This window comes from Myripristis murdjan, chromosome 13, assembly GCF_902150065.1.
Source record: "Myripristis murdjan chromosome 13, fMyrMur1.1, whole genome shotgun sequence".
NCBI classification, from domain to species: Eukaryota; Metazoa; Chordata; class Actinopteri; order Holocentriformes; family Holocentridae; genus Myripristis; species Myripristis murdjan.
In genome coordinates, this window is record NC_043992.1 from 32,371,131 (window position 1) to 32,395,221 (window position 24,091).

General features: G+C 43.0%; 1 protein-coding gene across 2 annotated transcripts; it reads left to right on the forward strand.

Annotated features, from left to right (window-relative positions):
- Positions 1–54: 54 nt before the first annotated feature.
- On the forward strand, positions 55–21,947 carry zbtb16b (zinc finger and BTB domain containing 16b). Of its 2 annotated transcripts, none has more exons than XM_030067715.1 (7): positions 55–129; positions 1,328–2,600; positions 5,106–5,203; positions 7,691–7,777; positions 14,416–14,586; positions 15,706–15,873; positions 19,142–21,947. In XM_030067715.1, exons 2-7 carry the CDS (start codon positions 1,414–1,416, stop codon positions 19,369–19,371), a joined length of 1,941 nt encoding a protein of 646 aa, XP_029923575.1. In that variant the 5' UTR covers positions 55–129; positions 1,328–1,413; the 3' UTR covers positions 19,372–21,947. The 2 variants fall into 2 exon arrangements, with proteins under 2 accessions (XP_029923575.1, XP_029923576.1); XM_030067716.1 differs by lacking the exon at positions 55–129 and adding an exon at positions 133–201.
- The last annotated feature ends 2,144 nt before the right edge of the window (positions 21,948–24,091 follow it).

Here is a 24,091-nt window from a genome sequence, read left to right on the forward strand (position 1 = left end):
GCTGCCTTGACACGTGTGGCTGGCTGATGATTTGCTTACTTGGAGCAGGACTGAGTTTGGAGCGGGTACTGTGAAATGCCTAACCATGATGTTGCCCGGATAATCAGCGGAGGACGTTAGCAAACAGAGGTAAGAAGAGTGACAGCTGCGGCTTTACTTCTGCGCTTTGTCAGTGTTTCCAGAGCAGCTCCTTTTAAACAGGTTATTCTAATCCCATGAACTACTTTTCAGACTGAGACTATTTTTAATAATTAGGGTATTTTTTTTCTAATATAAATACCAGTTTCGTGTCGGGTTGCTGTAATTTCATCTGCTACAAGAAACGAAGGGATCGCAGAAATGTGGAAATGGTGAAAGTTTGCTCGCAATGTGAATAGCGGGGCTTTTACAAACTTGATTAAGCCCAGACTAGACTATATCGCTCCGGGCGCGCTGTCATCTCCGCATACATGTGTAAATGGGGTCCTTGTTGCTTCAACGTGTTGCTCACACACTGTGCGGACGGCAAACGAGCGCAATGTAAGGATTTGTCACGATGTGCGGGACTCAAGGTGGATTGCGCGTCTGCACCTGATGCGCTCTGATGTTGCGGGTAGTTGAGGAGCGAGGATGCAGCCTGTCAGCATCACTCGAGGACTGACGGCTGACTGCTCCAAGAATATGTAGATTATATAGCGTTCATGCCAGGGGGCCTAATCCTCACTCAGATTGTCTCCAGAAACATTTGGGATGTCTGAACACCCCTTGGACACCCGCCGCTTCGTTTTCAGGTTTTCCTCATTTTGGATAGTTTGGTAACTTATTTTGCCTTTACACTATTTAAGTGGAGCATTTTTCATCCGTTTTAATGCAGCGTGTAAATGTACTGATCTGCCCCTCAAGGCGTTTGTTATTAGCAGACCAACCTGTTGAGGGCATCGACTATGTACGTGCGTCCACAGCTTGATGAATTGAACCGTCACCTCTCAGTATGCAGACGTTATTACAGCGACGTGACCTCAGACTAATCACCTGCAACGGGAAGTCTTGCCTTGTGCATATCGACCTGTTGTCTGTAGTTGATTTTTAATTAAAACAAATGAATGAATAGATAATTCTGAGCCAGGTGACGTAAAGCCTGATTATAGATCAGGGCAGGCTTTGTGTTTCAGAAAATGTATTTATTTTCATGTGGTAGGACTCGCAGGCTTCTCAAATAGTCTCTGAATAATTCAAATAAATGAAAGTGGATGCTGAATTATAGTTTTCTCTCTTGTTAAGTGGATGTACATTTCAGGGGAAACAGGTTGTAATAATGCTCTACCCTCCTCCTCCGCCCAAACACCAGACCTACAACAACCTGAAGGCTAAGTGGACAGCCACACCTCATGCGTGGCCTCAGTGAGGGTCCAAGTGGATACGGGTCTGACAAAAATGGGTGTGCTCCAGCTCTACAACCCCACTCACCCCAGCACGCTTCTGCAGCGGGCCAATCAGATGCGTCTGGCGGGCACGCTGTGTGATGTCATCATCACGGTGGACGGCCAGGAGTTTCCAGCGCATCGCACCGTCCTGGCCTGCACCAGCAAGATGTTTGAGATCTTGTTCCACCGCAGCAGCCTGCGCTACGCCCTGGACTTCCTGTCCCCTAAGACCTTCCAGCAGATTCTGGAATATGCCTACACCGCCTCGCTCCAGGCCACCGCCGAGGACCTGGACGACCTGCTGTACGCCGCCGAGATCCTGGAGATAGAGTACCTGGAGGAGCAGTGCCTGAAGGTGCTGGAGACCATCCAGTCAGAAGAGAGCGAGGACGCGGCGGTGAGGAACCACAGCTCCGGAGACCACAGTGAGCACAGCCGGGCCCGGCACTGGAGGCACATGTTGATGTCCAAGAAGCATTCCATACAGGACGGCACCAACTGCACCGCCCCCACTGCTCTCCATCAACTTGCACTGTACCACATGGCGGAGAGGAGTTCTCCCGGCCCGGAGCCCGATGGGGCTCCCATGTCGAGCCCCAGGCGGGACAAAGAGATCGACACGGGAAACGTTAGTCCTCTGCACCCCCGGCGCCACAGCCCGGCCAGAGAGCAGGCCCAGGCCTCGTCCCTGGATCCTGCAGGTAGCATAAAGTCAGAGAGCATGCAGGTGGACAGCGCCAATGGCTGCGAGGGCCGGTCGTCCAGCGCAGGGGAGGGGATCTGCATGTCAGACCAGCCCAGAGACGAAGGCCCCGGGACGCCCCTCCGAGGCAGTGTCATCACCAGCGCCCGAGAGCTGCACTCAGGCCAGGAAGAGGCGGGACAAATGGGGAACTCTCTTGACAGCTTCCCGGGGATGGCCGAGAAGCCCCTGGCCTCCCTGTACTCTGTGCCCTCCAACCACACAGGAGAGGGGATGATGCCCGTGTCCGTTTCCGTGGCCCCGACCATGGGCGTGCCACTGGACCCGAGGGCCTACAGCGGCCTGCTGCACCAAGGCTTGCTGCACAGGGAGCTCCTGAGCCGGCTGGGCCAGTTTGCCGCAGGAATGAGGCGTGAGGGCCAGGCTCAAGGCCAGCAGTGTTGTGGCGAATGTGGTCTTCAGCTGCACAACAGGCAGGCCATGGAGCAGCACAGGTAGTGTGGACTGCACATCCATCAAACACCACAGCATTTTCTCACCATCTTTATCATGTACTTAGGCTGTGATGTCCAGTGCATTCTGTATTGACTAGGAATTTGTCAAACTATCCGTAGCCCTTTGAAGTGTTGCAATGTGGCAAGTCTAGCACTGAAATCCAGGAATGTGCTCACATTTTTGTTACACGGTCTCAGTAACCATTTTCTGACAGACAACACCGGTGTTAGTAACAGAAGTCTATTGAGGCTAGTAAAAGATGCGAGGGACGTGTGAGTGCACATGGGCATGTATGATGAATGTAAGCTAAGTAGCTGTTTGTGCCGTTATGAAAAGAGTCTGACACACTGACACACGCCTTTTCATTTGAATGGCCACGATTTTCAGTCTTTACTTCTGTTTTTTTTTTTATCTGAACATGTTAAAACACCATCCGAGTGAAAAGCTGGAGGGAGCAACAGTAAATATGTTAATTTATTCGGAGACACCTGCACTCATGTCTTAACAGTGAGACTTTTCGGCAAGTTTTGAATTAGGTCTTTGTTAGGGATTTAATATAAAGAGGCCTTGGTGTCGCATAATGCTGCTATTTACAAAGCCGCTTTTTTTCTAAATTCTGTTTGATTATTTCTACAGAAGTGTGCCTCACACAAGAGGCTGTCTCCCAGACTATTTGATATGCATTCCTTTGCATCAGTCGAGAAGAGCCTCTCAACGGGGACCAGGCTGGACGTTTCAGCTGCTTGATGGATAACTTCTGCTTTATGACTCACTGTGTTGTTCTTTATTGCTCTGTGTTTTTTGAGCTTGTCAGTTTATTTTGTCATTGGGCACAAAAACTAGCTTTACGATGAGTCTCCTTAAGTCTATTATAAACTTTTTATATAATTTTGCATTCTTGACAGCTCTTGAGTCATCGCTAATCCGTACAAACAAGAGAATCTGCAACTCCTCAAGCTGATGTAACCAAGCCATGATTAGTATCGCGGTGCCAACCTCTACCCTTTCCACGTCCAGGCCAGTGGCTGACATTTCAGCCTTGTGCCGCTCCAGAGTTGTGGCAACACTGCCCGGTGAAACAGAGCATCCTGTGGGATATGTGCTGATGTTCATTGCTCACTCATGGAGACGGGCAGATGTCCGCAGGTTGAAGGAGTCCCATTGGTGGCTCTGCTTGAGGATGTAATGAAGTTGCTCCAGGTCTCTAAACAGGTCACTGAGCATACACCTGGTTTGTAGATTGACATTTTTTAGTGTTTTAAAATAAATTTCTCCTGGCACAGTTCAATTGAAAACTACAGAAATGTAACAGTAATGCATTTTTTTCTTTCTTTTTTTTTTGATTGTTTTAGTCCCTCAAAATGACCAACACCTAATAAGATAACAGAAAGAATATGGAAACTGTTTTTGGAACCTGAAATAAGATTTAAATGGCGCCTGCAAAAATGATAGATGCCATAAAATTAGAACAAATTGTGACCAACACTTCTGCAGACTAGGTCATCTCTATTTTAAAGACATTAAATAATCAGGCTCAGGTGTTATGTTTTCTTTTCTTTTTTTTTCCAAGCACATATTTAGTATTTTGGAAAGGAACACATAATTTTATATGTCATCAGAAACCTTTTAAATCCCATTTCCAAACTGCCTACTCTAAAATAAAAGCTTTATTATCCTCACATTAATGCCCATTCAAGGCATTATGATTAAAAAAAAATGGCTGTCCAAAAATTAACAGTCCTTTTCTACACATGAGCAACAATGCAAGCTGTCACTCAATTACCAAATCTTAAAAAAATGACAAAAAAAAAGCTGTCTATACCGAGCAAATGTGCATGTTGCACATTCGCTGCAGCACATTTTTTCATCCTTTTAGCTCAGTGCGGTTGTGTAGCTCATTGATTTGGTGTTAGCTAAATGACATTTTAGGACTCATTTATTTCGACCATACAGTGTGTTTAACCGCAGAGTCCTTCTAGGTCATCTGGTCTGCTGTTAGAGGGGGTATATAAGGATAACAGTGCAGATGCCTTGCATGCTTGGATGTGTATGATATGATATGATGGGTTTTGCTGCCGGCAAAGCTTCAGCGAATCATCTCTTTTTTCTTTTTTTTTTTCCCTCTCCTTTTCATAGCAGTTACAGGAGTAGTGTATGTGCACGTCTGTGTGTGTGCGCTCAGTGTCGTGTTGCGCTGGTGGGTGGAGGCACGTGTATGTCTGCACTCTGAAATTAGCCAGATATCCTATTGTCTGTGTTCTTTTAGCATTCATGCGTTGTGATTCACAACTCCAAGGGCCTCTTACACTAATGATGTTGCATTCAGTGAAGGATTCTTGCCGGAATGAAAACATGCTCCTCTTTTGCGAGGACAATAGTGCTGCTGGCTTTGGGAGACCTTACAGAAAAGGCAAAAAAAAAAAAAAAAAAAAAAATGAGATACTTTTATTACCATAAGTCTGTTCTCTCTGTTACACGCTCATATTAGTGTTGCCTTTCCGCAGGAGGCTGCACAATGGGGAGAAGGGCCATGGCTGTGAATACTGTGGCAAGCACTTCCAGGACAGCGTACGGCTAAGGATGCACATGCTGTCTCACACAGGTAATTATAACTCGCAGACTCTCATCTCGGAGTAAAACCCATTCAGTGGCTATGAAGCCTCTTGATAGTGTGGCCTCTTACATGCACCTGTTCATACTACAGGAACCACAGGATCCATAGAAAAGCTGATTCTGCCTAGTGTGTTTGGATAATCCCCCCCCTCACCCCTCTCTCTCTCCCTCTCTCTCTCTCTCTCTCTCTCTCTCTCTCCTTAAATCTCCCCCACTCTCTCTCAGCACCAGGTTTCCATGTTTAGGTCGACGCAGCTCTCTCTCTTTCTCTCTTTCACTCTCCCTCTCTTTCCCCAGTCGTTCTGTTGAATCTTTTTGGTGTGTGTTTTCTTTTTTTTTTTTTTTTTCTTTTTTTTCTTCTCTTTTTTTTTTTGGAGACTCTGGCAGCTCGCCAGCTCTGCCCCTTCTGAGTGATGACATCATCAGCTGCCGGCAGGCCTGGGTGTTCTGCCAGTGTTCCGAAGCGTGTGTGATGGCTCGCTCGCAGATGTGTGTCCAGGAACACACTGTACCCAAATGCAGACTTAATCAGACCTGACTGCTCTCCCAGCTACTTTATCCAAAATAGAGAAAGAGGAGCAGAGGGGGTTGGGAGGTGGGGAGGGGGGAGGGTAGAGGCGGGGTGGAGGAGGGGGGCGGGAGGGGGGGGACTAAAAATGAAACAGAAACAGAAACCTCAGTTGGAATATGAGGATAGACAAGGCTGGTTCCCTGTCCTCTGATTGTTTCGGGGGGCTGACATACTGCTGACAGATGAATGCGTCTCTCCAAACAGCGCTTATAAAGGACTTTACCTGAGCCGTCCTTCGCCTGAGCCACCCCATGCTGTTCTCCCGTTCCCCCGCGTAACCCTAAACACACGCGTTTTCTTGTATTGCTGTTAGACCCCGACACAACACTTTGATTTCCCATTCACAGTGAAATCTCACAGCACCTTTCACCGAATTTGAATTTTTTGCACAACTACATACTCTCCCCATCCCAGCATGTCAGCCCATAACGTGGATCCTGTTTCTTTGTCGCTGTGTATTTCAGTATAGCAGCCTTAGATCCCGCTGGTTGCTAAGGAGCGAGTGCTCCACTGCTCTAATGGGCTGATTTGGTATTCAGCTCGATGCTGGCTCTTATTTTGGTATGCCAGACAAAGTGTTTTGATGGAGGACGATTGCAGCCGCGTCTGGAGACAGTTTGATGGTTTATGGATGAGAGCACACTCCGTGCCTTTGACTGCACAAGACAATGCACTATGTTCTCTTCCTCCCTAATCACACAATCTCACACAACACAACACACCACACTGGACAGCGTCACACAACATCAGGATCTACAACACTGCCGTGGTGTTACTACAATAAGACTATACTCACCCAAGTTTTCTGGTTTTATTTTTATTTTTTTTTTTCATGTAACAAAAAGGGCCGTTCCAAAACAGTAACAGTTTGTTTTCAAAAAATGTTGTTTTTAGAAATAAACCGAATGGGGTATTTTTTTATATATATATATATTTTTTTATTGTTGTTATTTGTATGCAGCATTGGGAGCAGTGGCACCGCATCTGTATATAGAGGTATCGCAAGAGTTGAAAGAGGACCACATTTAGGCTGTAGCGCTCAGAGTTCCCAAAGCTTGTGGGTGTTTTAATGAGTCATTTTAACTTCGTTTAAAGCCAGCTGAGCAGAAAATAGATCAGTGAATGAGCCCTGGGCCAGTATGGATCTGCAACCGATTTACATCTCTGTGAGAGCCAACCCACATCCAAACAGCTGTGTGTGTGTGTGTGTGTGTGTGTGTGCCTCTGTGTGTGTGTTTTATGCGTGCGTGCGTGCGTGTGCATGCATGCATGTCTGTGTGTATGTGTCTGTCTGTGCAGGTGTGAGTGCAAAAAAGAAGTATTCAACATTTCTGCGAGCGGTATACACACTTGTCTCTTTTATGTTCTCATCAGAATAGACAAGGGCATTCCAAAGGTGAACTGGGAACTGTAGTTACAGTGCATGCGATGGGATTTGGGGTGTTGACTCTGAAGTGTTTTTTGATAAAGGGATGTGCCGCAGGCGGGAAGCGTCTGCTGTAGAGAGAACACCCAGTCCTTCTGTGGCCTCTCAGGCAGCCAGTCTGCTTACTGTTCAGAGACTGATAACAGGGCACGGTAAATAAAACTCTTCAGCTCGGCTCTTCTTTGTGAAGAGAGGGGCCATTGCACGCTGTCTGCTGCTTTTGTTTGTCCTGAGTTGTGTTTTTATGGTGGTTTCCTCTGCTCCATTGTACTGTGTGTGTGTGTGTGCTTCCCTGTGTAACACCTGAAAGCACAAATGTTTGGCTGGTAAAGCTTTGTAGTGACTTTTGAACTAGGGCGCCTTTGTTCTACTCTCTTATTTTTATTTTCAAAAATGAGAGATTAGTTTTCCTTGCTCAAATACACATTTGTGTTCCCTGTCGAGTCAAAACACATGCTTATAATTCTGATTTTTTACAGCTCCTGCAGAGGCGCTGGTGTGTGATCAGTGTGGAGCCACGTTCTCCTCAGAGGATGCTCTGGAAGCGCACAGGCAAACACACACAGGTACTTTACAAACACGCAGACACCCGACACACACATACACGTTGTTTAACGTGAAGTTTGGACAGCATGCGTCGAGCTGTGGAGGAAGCTGTGACGCTGAAAATTTTGATCATGGGTCTAAACCTGCTTGTCATGCTGGCTGGGTTAAACTGTTCCTGTCATGATACTCCATAATTTATCAACAGGGAGGTGGGTGGCCCTCTCACATATCACCCACTAATATCTCTTGGCATGCATACCCATTGCATGCCACTTCACCACCGCCTTGGCTTTACAGCGAGTGCATTACAGTTTCACAGATATACTATCCTCACCTCCTACTTGCGAGCGGCCATGGAATTATTTACCTTTACAGTCACGCACTCCCCCTCAACACGCAGACGAGCCCATTTTGATTTGCTGTAATCTCACATTAAGAAAATGTTTGCATTACACCCTGTTCTTGCATGGGAAATGTTTGGCATTGGCACTCAGGACTCAGATGGGTCCAAATATTTTTCTCGAGACTTCTGTCCCTGGAAGTAATCTCCCAACCGAAGGGCTGTGTGAGCCTCAGTGGTGCATCTTCAAACACAGACTGAAAACAAGAGGCGATAGGCAATTTGTCAGCTGGGCTTTGGAATGGCCTGCTTGAGGAGCTGAGGCTGCCACATCATTTTCATGTTTTAAATCAACTCTTACTATTTACTTTCATAGAATTTTATTTTGTTATTATTATTAGTAGTAATGGTAATAGTGGTATCCAATGTATATTATTATTATTATCATTAGTAGTAGTAGGAGCAGTAGTAGTAGCAGTAGTAGTTGTTGTAGTAGCAGCAGCGTTTTATTTTAATAGATTTTATTTAAATCATTATTTCAATACTGTTATATAAGTACTACTACCACCATGTTTTCCATTCTAACCAAGTTCAAATCAAAGCGGTCTGAAGTATTGCCACATTGCCCAGATTTCAGACCACTCCGGCCCAGAAAGCTTCATTTGTGGCAAACAGAGCATATGCCTGTCAGTGTCTGAATCCACACCTTTTCTGCCACTGTCAGAGAAAGGTGATAACCCTCTCAGGAGCATTGGCATGTAACTGTAACTCCAGGTGGCACACACAGTATGAATAGTTAATGGCTGTGGACATGGAGGGGTGTTAACGATGCCCAGAAGTCTCTACCCTCATCTCCCCAAGTTGTAAACATCCAGAGCTCAGTTTCAGCTTGGCAGTGTATCCAATGCAGGGTACAGAAGGGCATTACTCTCTCATTTTGTCATGATCTCAGCTTGGTCTGGTGTGACGCATGACCCTTTTTACTGCCACTTACTGTAGGCCTCAGAGCCTACGCTGAAATGTGGCGCAGGTAATTTAATCAGTCTCGTGGTGTTTAAAGTTGAAATTCAGATACTGCCCACGACTCCGTGTGACAACTTATATTTAATAAACTTCAGTTGTATTTCACTTCAAACATATGGGGTCTTTCAGTGCTTGAGTGCTGATTGTGATACCATTAGCTTTGCTTTGCATTGCAGCATAACTAGTGAGCCAAATGAGTTTCCTCTTGGCAGATTAACACTTGTCAGACCTCAGCAGCTGCAGTGTTGTCGTCCACCTCCTCTGGAGGGAAAATAACACTACTTTAGGGAGACCTTTCTCTTTAGCAGTTTGGCAGCATGGGCTGCTAGGCTAGTTTACAGTGAAAGTCTCTAAACATTTTGATATGTCAGAGGTGAATGTCCGTGGGTTGCTGAAGTTTGAGATCAAAGAGAGGAGGGGGTTGGGGGCGGGATGGATTATGGGTAGAGAAGGGGGTGGGAGTATTGGGGCTTCCTGAGGGCAAGTGGATTGCTGGTGGCATTGGATGCCAGGACTCAGAGGAAAACAACATCATGTGCTGCTGTTTACTCCTCACTACAGCACTGTCATAGTCTCCTCTGACCTACTTGTCAGTGCCCAAAATAAAAGAATGGATCTGTCTCCGAATTGCTCTCACAACAAAGGGGTTTGTTTCATCAGAGCAAGTCAAGGCTCTGGGGTACTAAGCTTTTAACCATAGTCTTTAAGAGTTTTGGAAAACCCAAGACTGTAGCTAATCTTCTGCATATGCAGAAATTGACTGGATGTGCTGCAAAACCATGCTGGCTAACCATTTTGCCACCTTGGCCTCAAGGCAAAGGCCATAAGAGTGCTATCTTTGTGTGCTTACAGCGGCTGCACTGTTTCCACACATTATAGGCTGCGTCATCAAGTGAATAATATCACCTTCTGTCCCAAGCCTAATTAAACTCTTCTGTAGTCCATTCAGACCAAGCATCGGGTTTATAATGCAGATCTTCCACCTAACTCTGTGTCTATCATCATACTGGCCTCTACTATTAATACCCAGCTATGATTCACACAGACCTCTGAAAAGAGCTATGTTCTACTTGCCCTCAGTGGTTGCTATGACTGTCATGATACACCACACCTTGCGAATCACTAGCATTTTATTTATAGGGAACTATCAGGAAAACAAGTTAAATATTCCCACGAATCAAGGCAGTTGAAATTTGGAACAATGTGTGATCTCAATGAGCCGGTCCATGGAATGGTGGTTAAACACGAGCAACGTATCTCTTGTTGCATTAATTATTGAGTTGGTTGTTCCTCACTCGGGTAGATTAACCGTCTACTGATGAGTGCCTGGGGTCGTTTAAGGTACTGTAGTGCATGTGTGTGTATGTGGCTGTAGTGCCCCAGAGCCAGCACCGCCACATCTACAGGGAGCTGTCTGAATGAACGCACCGGGTCATATGAGGTCTAGCACATAATGCAGCCTCTGTGACTGCATATGTTTAACTAGGTCATATCAGTGTCCTAGCAGGCAGGGAGCACTGTATACTCTGCACTGTGCCACAGGATGTAGTTTAACATGCCTTTAAAACGCCTTGTGTGACTGGTGTCACTCGAAGTTCAGCGTACATGTTTTGTCTCATGATGCCATGTCCTGAAATGTGAAATCTGTCTGAAATCCCTTGACCTTTCACTAGTAGCAGTTGTGTTTTTTTTTTTTTTTTTCCAGCTCTGAGTTGAAACTGCAGCTCACATTTTACTGCAGGAAATGCCTGATAGTTGTCCGATTAGACAAATTTATTCTAAAAGAAAAAAAAATAACAAAAAATATTTTGTACTTTCTTTGTAAATTAGGAATTACAAGTTGATGTTTTGTTTTTATCTGCTTTAGTTAATGTAAAGACACATATTCATCCAGCCCTATAATGTAACTGATATAGATGGCTACTGGACACTGATACTAAAGTAAATCTGCTGTATTAAATGAACACACGGTGGAATTTATACAGATTTGCCGTCGTCATTGAATGCAGCCTCTTGTTCAATTTGCAGTGGGTTTACTCCCAGATTCTCAGGGTGGGAAAACTTTTGTTTGCCATTTGAAAAGAAACAGGCTGCGCTTATTTGTGAATGAAGGGATTAGCTTGAACACTTCACCCCAACAAGGACCATGATCCTATCTGGTTGCCTAGACACATGGTGTTGTTTCTTAGGCAGCGTGAGAGCCTGGCGAGCTCCCACCTCGGTCCGACTGAATGAGTGGCAGCTGTATGAAGGCGAACCGTGCTCTGTCACATGACTACACGCATCTTCTTACTGTATACGTGTCGAAACAGCGCGACTACCTCAAGCGGCCCTGTCCTTGTGTCTCTCTGTGTGTCACATAAGCAGCTCAGTGTTGAGGATGCACACAGCCGGTCTGTTTATTAGGTGCTGCGAGGGCTAACTTAAAGTCATCATTCCCACTGGAAATTCCTAAAGGCTCCCTCCCACAGGACACAATGCTCAGTCAACTCTCCAGGCTTTGAGGAATACCATTGATTACATGGTATTTACCCCATTGAGGGCCAAGGGTCAGGGGGTCATCCTGTGCCTTAAGACCAAAATCCTAAGCCCCATTGTCTGGTTAAGGGTGAGAAAGCAGGGGGCAATGACAGCCAACTTTAGAGTGAACTCTCTCACAGAGAGGCTGCTCTGCACTTTGTCTAAAGCTTACTGGAAAACACTACAGCAGCAAATTCTTTCTTGTCTGAAAAGTTAACAGGGTGCACAGAGGCAGGTAGTGATCAGCCTGACGACAACGCATGCAAGCGCTTCCCAGCCTGCAAAAAAAAAGGTTTTGTTTACACTTTAGGATACTGTTTGTTATTTTTATTTTCAGCATTAGTTGAGCAGAATAAACCGAAAACGACTGCTGAGACGTTGTCACCAGATGTCAGGCGGAGATCAAGAGTGAGATTCTTGTGACAGAATATTTGTCATATTCCTTTCTCAACGTTTCAGTATTTTTCATGACAGAAGGATCAGAATACATCAGTGAGTGTTTGCGAGTTTGTCAGGGTGCAGGAATGCTTTACCTCCACAAAGAAAGAAACCAGGCTGTTTACCTTTTTTTAGCAGGCAGAATGAGGTACGCGGGCCGCATTGAAACAGGTGTTTAGAATATGTGATAGGTAATAAAGAGACTGTGGAGACAGGATAATTAAAATAGCTTTGAAGTATCTACACAAGGTGGGTACTGTGTGAGTTAGTTGAGGCTATCTCCTCTGCCTCCAGCTAAGCAACCTGAACACTTTGAAGCAGAAAGCACTCCCCCTGCTGGTTGCAGAAATGATTGCAGTTGAATTGCTTGACACCTCCTTGAAATGGACCCAGGCTCTGCATCACAGGTCATGCATTTTGGGTTTCGTAAATGTGTTTTAGCCATTTTTAGATAAATCATTATCCAGACTTCACTGCGGCCCATTGCAGAGTGACTTGACATCAGTTAGGTATGACTCAGTGACAGAAAGCAAAACTTAGACAGTGAAAGGCTTTCCTGTATGGTCAGCAGATAAAGGGAGTGAGAAGGGTATGGAGGCGTAGAGGAGGGAGGGCCTTTTGTCTTCTACTAAAATATTGTGATCCATGGGTGAGAAAGCGGCTTGGTCATTAGGCGACAGCATAAAGACAGGGATTGTAGGAGTTGCATGAGGAGCCTATGACTAATGGGCTTGGTCAATGAGGGCCTGAACCTCATTGTGTGTCCTTTGTGTAAATGGCCACAGGCTAAAGCCTCTGAACAGGTGCAGTTCATTCCACTGGATCGCCTCCCTGCAGGATTGTTAAGGGTGGGGAATGTCTTTCACTCTGTCTTCTCTCTGTTAATGATTACGAATGATCAGCTCTATTAGCGCCGTTTTGGGAGGAGGGGTTTCAAAAACTTCCACATAGGGAGCAGGTTCAAAGAACAGCACCATATTTTCAGATACAAAGAAAAAAAAAAAAAAAAAAAAAAGCTTTGTGGGTCTATGTCAAAATGTGCTTAACCATGAAAATGTTCATGGCGAAAAAACATTTTGCTTTGTTTGAGCGAATTGTGATATGTGGATTAGAGAACAATACGTGCTGAATGTTTTTTTGATTTATCCCCGAAAATGTGAATTTATTTGCTTTGATTTTTCTTTTTACTCTGAAAAGGCTTGTCTGTTAACTTGACTGAACCTAAGCAAGTGTCTGACACTCTTCCTTCTTAGTATGAGAGTGCTGTATCCCTTTCCCTGCGTTAATTCCAATTTAATTGCCAGTTGCCTCAAGGCACTTCAATAACAGTAACAAATGATTTGATTTAGTGGACCTCATCAGACTGCATTTTAAATGCGACACAGCAACCCCACTTGAATTCCAATGAAGTGCTGGCATAGCCCTCTGTTTACTAATGATCCTCCGCTGGAGATGTCTGATTGAATCTGAGTCAGGAGCAATGGGACCTGCTAGCATTGTAAATGATCCGCAACCTGAGCAGACAGAGAAATAAGGACCTCATAATCTCACATTAAAGCTTCACTCTCCAGGACATGCACATTATTTCCAGTGCTGCTGATTAACCAATCCCTCAGTCTTAGCACACGTATGAATTTGCACGGATGTGAGCAAGGATGCTCGATTGGTGTTAAGAGCTGGCATAGGAACCCTGTAGATCAAGTGTTGACTGTATGACAGCCAATGGATCTTCTTCACAGAGCCAGTCTGACTTAAACTACCCTGCCTGCGACTCCCTATCTGTATTCCTCTCCACACTCTGTGCAACAGGAAAGCAGCCCCAAAGTGATGCCAGGTCACACACAGGATTAAACTGGATTGTGTTTTTTCCTGCAGTCCTGCCTTTAATGGCTTGATATCACTACTTAACATTCTGCACGGAGCACATAGTGTAGGCATCATTTAGGGTGGAGCTACTATCAGCTGCTCTTTGAGCGCAGAGACAGAGGACTTCACAGGCTGGAGCTGACTCCTGATGGGGAATGAAGAGAATAATTACACATCTAACACACCAGGAAGAAGCCATTGATTGTGTGATTGGCATGCTGTGCATTGTGTTCAAAATTCTTAAAGAAAACAATGACTTTCAGGGTTTAAAATAGAGTGTATAAAGACTCCAGTTGAAAGTGCCTCTGGGCTTTTAGGGGAGTTAGTTTAGGTAGAGGCACTTGCTCTTTGAAAGGAGCTTTTCCCTCAGAGGACTCACACAAAGTTGAAGTGACCCAGTTTCCCCACTTAAGGCCCTGTCTGTGTATGGTACTGAAATAACTGTGCGTCTGTGTCTTGTACGTTCTCCAGGGACTGACATGGCGGTGTTCTGTCTGCTGTGTGCAAAGCGCTTCCAGACCCAGAAGGCCCTGCAGCAGCACATGGAGGTCCATGCAGGCATGCACAGCTACATCTGCAGCCACTGTGAGCGCCCCTTCCCTAGCCACACCACACTCAAAAGACACTTGCGCTCGCACACGGGTAAGAGACGGATCATTGTTCATCACCATCATCATCGTCAGTGTTATTCCCTGCAACATCACAGTCACAAAAGATCAATAAATCAGTGGTGTCAGAAGCATGCATATATTTAAAAAAAAAAAAAAAGGAGACAAATAAGGCCATAATATATATATGGGCTCATTTCTTGTTCCAGTTACTGGATTTAAGATTTTAGTTAATTTGCATGCACACTCTCCCACCCTCCCTTTTCCTTCTCTATAAGATGACTCACCTCTCTGATGACAGCACTGTACCGTTATGGCCGGTACATATTTTGGGCAATTTCATCCTGTTTATATTTTGGGTTCTTAGACAGCCTTTAGGCTTCTGCAATTCACGGCTGTCAGTTCTAGTGTGGTTCACCCAAAATGATAGAGGAAACCCAAATAAATATTGAAGGAAAAGCAAATGGAAATGACTTGTCTGTGTGTTCTACCGAGGGTGAGTCTTAGTGCCGCAGGAGACAGAGAGATATTTACTGAAAAGATGTCCCCCTTTCTTCTTTTACCTTAAATAACACTCCCAGCTGTCAGGACGGCTTGATGTCTAGACAGGAGAAATACATAATTGATGTGAAGAGACAGAAGTGAAGGGAGTTTTGGCCATAGCAGCGTATCTTGTTTGTATGCCATTCTGCTTGGAAGTAACATTTTGTAAATGTCATCTGCTCCACAGTGGGGTGGGGGATTGGGGAGAATCAGCCTGTAATGAGGAGAGCAATGTATCCTCCGACTTGGCTGTTGCTGTGGACACTGAGATAATGAGGCACATAGGTCATTGGAGATGAGTCAAACCCTCAGCCTAGGAGAGAAATAGATTAACTACAGTATAGAGAGCAGAGCAGCACATGCCTGGAGGACTTTTATTAGCTATTAGCAGACAGCCAAGAGGAGTGTCCTCATGTCACAACATTAGCAACGTCTGAAAGCGCATTATCCCCCTGCATGATATGCATGTGCAAAAAGGGCTGTGTGACTATTTGACCCGAGCATCAACATGTGCACTATACATTTCCTCACCCTTTTATGCCGCTCCTGATAATGGGCTGGCCAGAGGCGGGCCGCGGTGGCTTTTGTTGTGACACGGCTGCATTTTCAGGTGACCACCCTTTTGAGTGCGAGTTCTGCGGGAGCTGTTTCAGAGACGACGGCACGCTGAGGGGCCACAAACGCATCCACACGGGAGAGAAGCCCTACGAGTGCAACGGCTGCGGGAAGAGATTCAGCCTCAAACACCAGCTCGAGACACACTACCGTGTACACACAGGTCAGAGTTCAGACAGGAGCACCGACAGGCCGGCGCACATGACAGGGTTTACCTTATTTAGTTTTTACTGATACTGTGTGTTCTGCTGATAAGCTGCTGATATGGATATTGGGTGCTTTATTTATTTATTTTCTTATTTTATTTTTTTACTATTTCATTCTTATTTACTTATTGCATGTTTGTTTGCTTACTTACCTACTTTCTTATTCATTTATTTGTTTACTGTATGTTTATTTGTTTGCCTTTATTTAAACAAGTTCACATGCAGGAAAGCACAAATGCACGTTTGTACTGATGTTTTCATATCGAAGCTGCTGGTAGGTGGTAGTTTGTGTTGTTTTATTTCATTTTTCTTTTATTTTTATTATTATTATTTTTTTTTTTTCAAGAAAAAAAATTGAGATAAACCTGGCCAAGACGGGCTGCAGCGCACATTAAAACAGACAACACAGACAGACAATGAGACACTGATAAATAGCAAACACAAGGAACAAGCGTTACAAAGGAAAGTTTCCAGCGACGCAGGAGCGTATCATGTCACCGCAAACATCAAATCTGCCTCCACGTCTTTCATTTTGCATTTAAAACAAAAACATCTAGTGAGATCAACTCTTTTAACTGCTCGTCATTCTGCAACCTATTCCAGGTGGAAGGTGCAGAATACATGAAAGCCTTTGTTTCCGCTCTCTGTACAGGCTTTTGGAATAGAAAGCAACAGAACATGAGATGGGATCACAAAGAGGACTGTCAAGTACATTCACACAATATGAATATATCCCGCTGACCCCCACAGGACCTTAAAATAATATCAAATATGTATGTTAAACAACATGTGCAAGAGACAAATAATTTTTTTTGATCCTGTTTGAATTGTGCCATGAATTACACATATGATACTTGTCAATTTATATCACCACAAATGTTCCCTGTTATGAAAAAATAAGTTGTTAAGTATAGTAGTAAAGTACCACTTAGTTTTGTGTGAAAGTGCTCAGTGAAAGTTATGTTTTAAGAATACGTGCAGCGCCTCAGTTGAAAGAGACTGATGCCTCTACCAGAAGGTTTTTCACTGACCAAACAGCTTTTCCTTTAGTTTTTCCTCCTTTTATGTTTGCAGGTTCAACACTTCAATTGTAGTACAGTCAGATTGTTCCACTGGCTTTATTACTCACATTTGTCTTTGGTCACCAAATGAAAAACTTTTAAATGGGGAAAACCACAGAATGTAGCTCAAGAAGTATCATAATCCCCGGCAGCTCTCGTGATCCACTGCCCAGCAAAAGGCCCGGCCTCTGAAGGCTTTTGATTCAGTGTTTGGAAACACGTCTCAACACCAACGTGGGCATCACCTTGGCACGTTTCAGGACGAGGTACTAAAACAGGTGAAAATCACTAAAAGTTAACATGCGCTCTCACCTCAACATGAGTTATAACATGAGCTCTGGGTAGCGTGTGAAGAGAGAAAGCTGTGATGTCACTTGTGCATCTTCTCAGTGTGTAGTGTTTCTAATGAAATATGTTCACAGTCTCACTCTTCAACAGTTTAGGGACAAACTGAGACTTTTTCAATGTTCAAAGTGATCTTTTAAACTGACATCATGTGTGTAATTCATGACACAATGCAAATCAAAATAAAAAAATTAGCTGTCTCTCACCGTTGTCGACTGTACATGTTTGCCTTAAGGGCTTTCTGACTGAAAGTCTCTCTGTTTCCTCTCTGATTCTGCCAGCAGGGGGTTAGGGTTAAGGTTAGGGTTTGGGTTAGGTTAGAAAGCCTTTCTGACAGAAAGCCCTGAAGGCAAACTTCTCCCACGTGCTACATATTTTTTTCTGAAACAAGGTCCTATGGTAGTCCAGCAGAAGCGGAGGGATTTCACTTCTCCATACATAGATAATGGCTTTATAAAGTCACTGCCTCTAAATTTGAATGTTCCCATGCCCATAAAGGTAACAGTACTCAGTGTTTTCCACAGAACGTTATCCTGACCGAGGTGGAGAAGCCTCTGAGACCATCAGACACTAAAATCCCACTGAACGCCGCTCTAATAAAATACTTTTATGATTAGCAGCTCCTAATGACAGGGTGACCCACCTCACTTTTTCAATAGTCGGGAAAAGTCACTCACTGCCTTCAAATGAGGAATTAATTTCCCCGAAATATTACTGAATGATTAAATGAAAAGATTACAATGTGCAAACAAAATAAAATTTCATCGTAGGTCATATTTTGCAGACAGGTTTTACGTAGCTGTGGTTAGAGGAACATCCGTCAAACCGGCGGCGGATGACAACGACTGGCTGATATCCAATATTTAATGAAAGGCCAACTCATATATTAGTCTAGACCTAGAGCACAAACACAGCCCGCAAATAATATCCATCTAAACAAGTTATTTACTCTCATATCCTGTCTTAAATAAATATACTTTTTTTCTGGGAGCAGGTATAAATATGTTGAAACAAGGCAGAATAAGACAGATCAGATCACTAGTATCAAGAAAATGACATTTCACTGGAGAAAATTCTGGAAACAAGTGTGATTATCTCATTTCACTGTCAGATTTTTCTCTTGTTTTAAGAAAATTAAAAATTTTAAGATTGAGACTAAATAACGTGTTAAAGGAGCTCTCTGAGACAGGATGTTTGATACCATTTTCACCTCTGAACGTCCAGTGGTTCAGTTCCTATGGCTAGCATTTCATGTTAGCTTAGCATAAACACTTGAAGTCTATAGGAGTCGTTAGCCTAGCTCGGTCAAAATGAAAAAATAAACCTTACAGCAAAACCAAGGCTCTCTTATTTACACAGAGAATCATGTGGATTTGAAATACACACCTTGGAATTTAAAAAAAAAATGTAATCAATTTGAGAGAAGTTAATTTGTGCCAGATCTACCTACACCTTCAGTGAGGCTTTTTCATTTTGACAGAGCTAGGCTAATGACTCCCATAGACTTCAAGTCTTTATGCTAAGCTAACACACAATAGGAACTAAACCACTGGACGAACAGAGGTCAAACATCTTGTCTCAGTCTGGGGAAGTCAGAAAAAAGGGTATTTTGCCAAAAATGTTGGAGTATTCCTTTAAGATATATACACACACACATTATACCACACGCAGACATTATTCCACACACACACACCACAACAGGACAGGACAGTACAGGACAGCAGGGAGCAGTGGAGTGAAATAGAGATGATTCCCATTTCACCTGCCAAGTCTCTGTTCTGGGTCTACAAGGTTAATGTTGTATCGTTTAATTTTTCAGGTGAGAAGCCATTTGAGTGTAAGCTGTGTCACCAGCGGTCCAGAGACTACTCGGCGATGATCAAGCACCTGCGCACTCACAACGGAGCGTCTCCGTACCAGTGCACCATATGCCAGGACTTCTGCCCCAGCCTGGCCGCCATGCAGAAGCACATGAAGGGCCACAAACCGGAGGACGTGCCCCCAGACTGGAGGATAGAAAAGACTTACCTTTACGTGTGTTATGTCTGAGCAGGACTTAGACCCGTACACACACTCTGACACGCACCTAGAGTCAAACACACACACACGCACACACGCACACACACACACAGCGAACGCACAAACACAAGCACACGTAAACACACTGTTGCTGTCGGGTGGAAACCACGACACTCTGTGTTTTAATTGAAGGATCTTTGCGTGTTGAGAAAATGCCATGACCCTCGATCGTAAACTCCACTGGATAAACTGGAAAATGTGTCATCATCAAGCTAAAAACAACAACAAAAAAAAATGTCTTTTCATAGTTGAAAAATTGACATCCTGGAGATACAGTACCAACAACAGCTAAGGCTGAACGATATAGAAAAAAAAAGTCATTTTGCAGTTGTTTTGACAGAAGCTGCGATTGCGATATGAGTCACAATTTTAGTGGGAATGGCTTTTTTTTGCATCATAATTTCCATTTTCTCTAAAAAAAAATTTAAAAATGTTGATGATGTGATTTTTGCAGCGGCCCATACCAAACCTGAGAATATGTTTTGCGGGCCGGGGCATGTCTGTGGCACCACAATAATTCATTTAGAAAGTAATTTTGTCACACGTTTGGCGTCCATACTGCATTACTTCAGTAATATTTCAATGAATTGCTCAGCCCTAGCAACAGCAACGTGCAAGCATGCATACACACATTATCTCCCTCCCTCTCTCTCTCTCTCTCTCTCTCTCTCTCTCTAGCACACACACACACACAGACACACACACATACTCGCAGTGTTTTTTTTTTGTTTTTTTTTTATATTAACTCCATGTTTAATGGATCCACTGTGGTTACGCTCACAGTGGCTGCAGCTGCTGACCTTGTCCGAGCGTCAGGAGCTTTTTCGGAGCGGCTGCCGACCTATCAGACAACCTGAGTCATCGTCTACGATTGTGCAGAGCAGACGCTGAAAATAATTCCACCAAGGCTTGATTGGTTGAACTTAGCAACATTTCCTCTCCTAATTTCCTGTGACTTATCAGAGTTCTCCGCCGTTGGGTTTATTTTGGAGTTGTTTATTTTCTGCATGTTTTACTTGAACGGCTGCCATGTTTTGACCTCATAAGCTTGATCTCTTTAATTGCCTTGTCTTTCTTGCAGTGGGTGTTATTATTATTTTGAGGTAGCTGGCTCACACGATTTGCGTTTGTCTTGCAATATAATAGGTTTTGCTATTTATATGTTGTTGATTTTTTTTTTTTTTTTACCAAATATGTGTTGATTTTCATCACCCAGCCTGTATCTCTTGAGCTGCCTGCTAGTAGAGCAAGCTCTACCTCCAGACTATATATATATTTTTTTGTTTGACCTACTGCAAATTCTCATCAGTCACTCATCAGTAGTTTTAATTTTCTAACACATACCTACGTAAACCTAATTTAAATGGTTAAATAGTGTGTAAAAAAAAAAAAATACTAAAAGCCACAGCATGGCTTTTACGTGTATATTTTTTTTTTATCATCGAGTATAGGTAGATGTCTTATAAATCACAGAATCAGAATTTTCTAGCAGAAAATTGAAGCAAAAGTGAAAAACGAGTTTTTTTTGTTTGTTTGTTTTTTTACAAAACATGAGAAGAAAATTCTGACATTGAATCACTATAAGCAGGTTATTGTCAGTTGTAGTGTAGCTGTAATGTACAAACTGTCATGGTATGTTGTTCCTTTATGTGAGCCTAACACAGGCCTTATAGATTGAAACATGTTGTATTTTTGTATTACAGTAATTTGCTATCTGTTTACATTTGGTATGATTTGAGAAACATCTTACTGTGTGTGTTTTATAAGTCTCTGATTTGATTAAGATCCCTCCCTTGTGCCTCTTTTATAAATAGAGCATTGATGTGCTTGAGTACATGGGTTTGTGCTGTTGGTAGTTGTTTCTGGGTGTTTGTTTATTGTTACTTAATTAAAGATAGACTGCCATGTAGATCCACTTGTCTGAACATTGCAAACTGGAAGCAACATACTGTGATAGTGACTGATACTCTGATGCAAGTTCCAAGCAATTTTGATGTAAAAGTTACACGCTTCTCTCAAATTGTTCCCTTCAAAGTGACAATGGACGGCGATCTCTGGATGAAAACAGTGTGTATAGCAAATCTTGGCGCCCGCGGGCATTACTAATGCCTTCTGAAGTAGCCAACAACACTCAGTGCCATGACAAAAAACACACATTCACTGTATTCTACATGAACATGCACTATAAATGGATTTCCTCGGTGGACCAAAAGAAATAGAGCACTTTTGTTTGAAAAGGGTTTTTTTCTTTGATCTTTCTATGTTGTGATAATGCAGATGTCCTTTTATTTGGTGTATTCTAGAAGGATGTGATTAGCATTGTTTAGATTATGTCAATGTCTGTCTACCTCAGGACCAGATCAAAGCTCGACCTGGCATCCAATCAGGGTTGTTCTTCTTGCCATGTGTGCAGTAAAATCCCTCTTCATTACAGCTTTGTAACACCGTGTGTGGAAGTGTTTTCTCAGTGTGGATTCAGGCACAACTCTGTACGCGTCAGTGTTCTGTGGCATGGTGAAAAAAGAATAAAACAATTTACTATTTTATGCATTCTGGCTCATTTTCACAGTGTCTCTGATGTCCGGGTTCAGAGATAAGATGTTGAAACGGGTAAAAAAAAAAAAAAAAAAGCCTTCCTATCTATGATCACCCTTACAGCATCTGAGTGGCCCCCGTCCCCGGGTTGGACGGGGGCCACGACGCTGCCAAGCACACTTAGAGTTTATTGGCTCGTGCCACAAACCTTTACAGTCAAGTTGTGTGGAGGTTGTGTGTCATGTGCGCGCCCAGCTGGAGCCGTGCCCAGCTCTCGGGTGACCTTCCATGGCTCTCTTCCAGAGGCACAGCTGGCCTGTTTCACTCCAGATGTGAGACGAGTCGATCAGGCCCACGTGACCGCGCAGCCTCGCAAAAACATGATTCAGCTCCTTTTGCTGGGAGTTACAGCTGTGTGCATTACAGTGGGTAAAGTATAAAGTGTGCTGGCTGGGATTTCAGTAACACTTTATAATTATAACCAGTATTAGTAACAGTAAACCGAGTTAGTAGTTCAGTTATTCTACAGTTAATGAACAAAGAAATGATAATTAATGAGGATTAGTTATTACACAGTAGACAGTTTATTGCCAATTTATTGCTGCACACATCATAACATTTTATACACAATATTAAGTTTTTGTTAATGATTATCAAATGATTTGTGAGAAATCATTGTTAAACATCGACAAACATTACATGGATTAGATATATTGATGGACCAGATATTATTTAGCACTTTGTTCTATAAACTCTATGTCTATAAACATGATTTTGATGGCTATTATAAAGTTTCAACTGATTATTATAATATCTTGTTAAATGGTTAATAAAGACTAAACCATTTTAAACAGTGTTTGGATGCTATTATAAGGTTGTAACTTCCATTTCTAATAATCAGTTCATGATGAATGAAGTCGACACAGACCGTTTGAAGCTTCAGCAGCTTAATTATTTAATATCAAGCTTTATAAAGGCTGTCCAAATAATGTTTAAAGATGCACTACACAGTATTTATGAACTATTTAAGAACTATTAATTATTTAATATTACCATCTATAGCAACTTTATACAGGCCGTCAAATAATGTTTAAAGATGATCTACACACCAATCATTACCCCTTAACAAAGTGTTATAAAATATCTGGTCCATCAGTATATCTAATCTATGTAATGTTTGTAGATGTATCACAAACAATTTCTTATAGGTTTACAAATCATTTGATAATGATTAATAAATACTTAATATACTGTATATAAACTGTTATAATGTGTGTAACAAACTTTTAGTAAGTAGTTTACTCTGTAATAAGTTAACATTATTAATTATTTCTGTTTGTTCTGTCAATAATTAGTTTAATAAAAGAAAAGTTTAATTAACTATCAGTTTAGTAATAACAGTTATTATAAAGTGCTGCCAGGTTTTCATGTTTAAAAATAAGAAAAGAGTGACGGCACACTTAGCTCCACATGGAGATTGCATTTGTCAACGCTGAAATGTCAGCAAACACAGTCTCGATGCATTTGCTGATGTATAAGTATGATTTTGTTGCTGTCCAGTGAAAACCATGTATCCCCATGAAGTCAGCTTTTCTGAAAAACTAATAAAAACAGTCTGGTCTAAAGGTCTTTTTTTAGTTTATAGAATTTGAAGGTTTCATAATCCCAGGGGCTGTAGGACTTCCTGAGCCCCAGAGGAGCAGCCAAGTGGAGGTAAAACATGAAAACCGCTACAACTGGAGATGCGTGGTTTTCACAGGACAGCGACGACTTGCTATGACCAGCACCTCTTGCTTTTTGCAGTTTGTTTCTCTCCACATGTCATCAGGCGTCTCCAAAAGCTTCATGGATGTGACAGATCACCGTGCCAGTGGAGTTTGTTCCTTCTTTTTGCCTTTTCTTTTTTTTTTTTTTTTTTTATTTCACCTTCCTGTGCCCTCAAAGTAGCCACGGAGCAAGCTCTCAATGCCTGTAAACCTATTTTCTAGCGATACGACTTCAAACCTATCAGCCTCACGCTGCCTCACAGCACTCACACTCTTCCCAGCAAAAAAAAAACATTTACACTCTTGCTATTTTTCTGGTTTTATGAGTTTTCTAGCTTATCCAATTTTGCCACAGGGGTCGTTAAACTTTCATCATATCTAAGCTATAT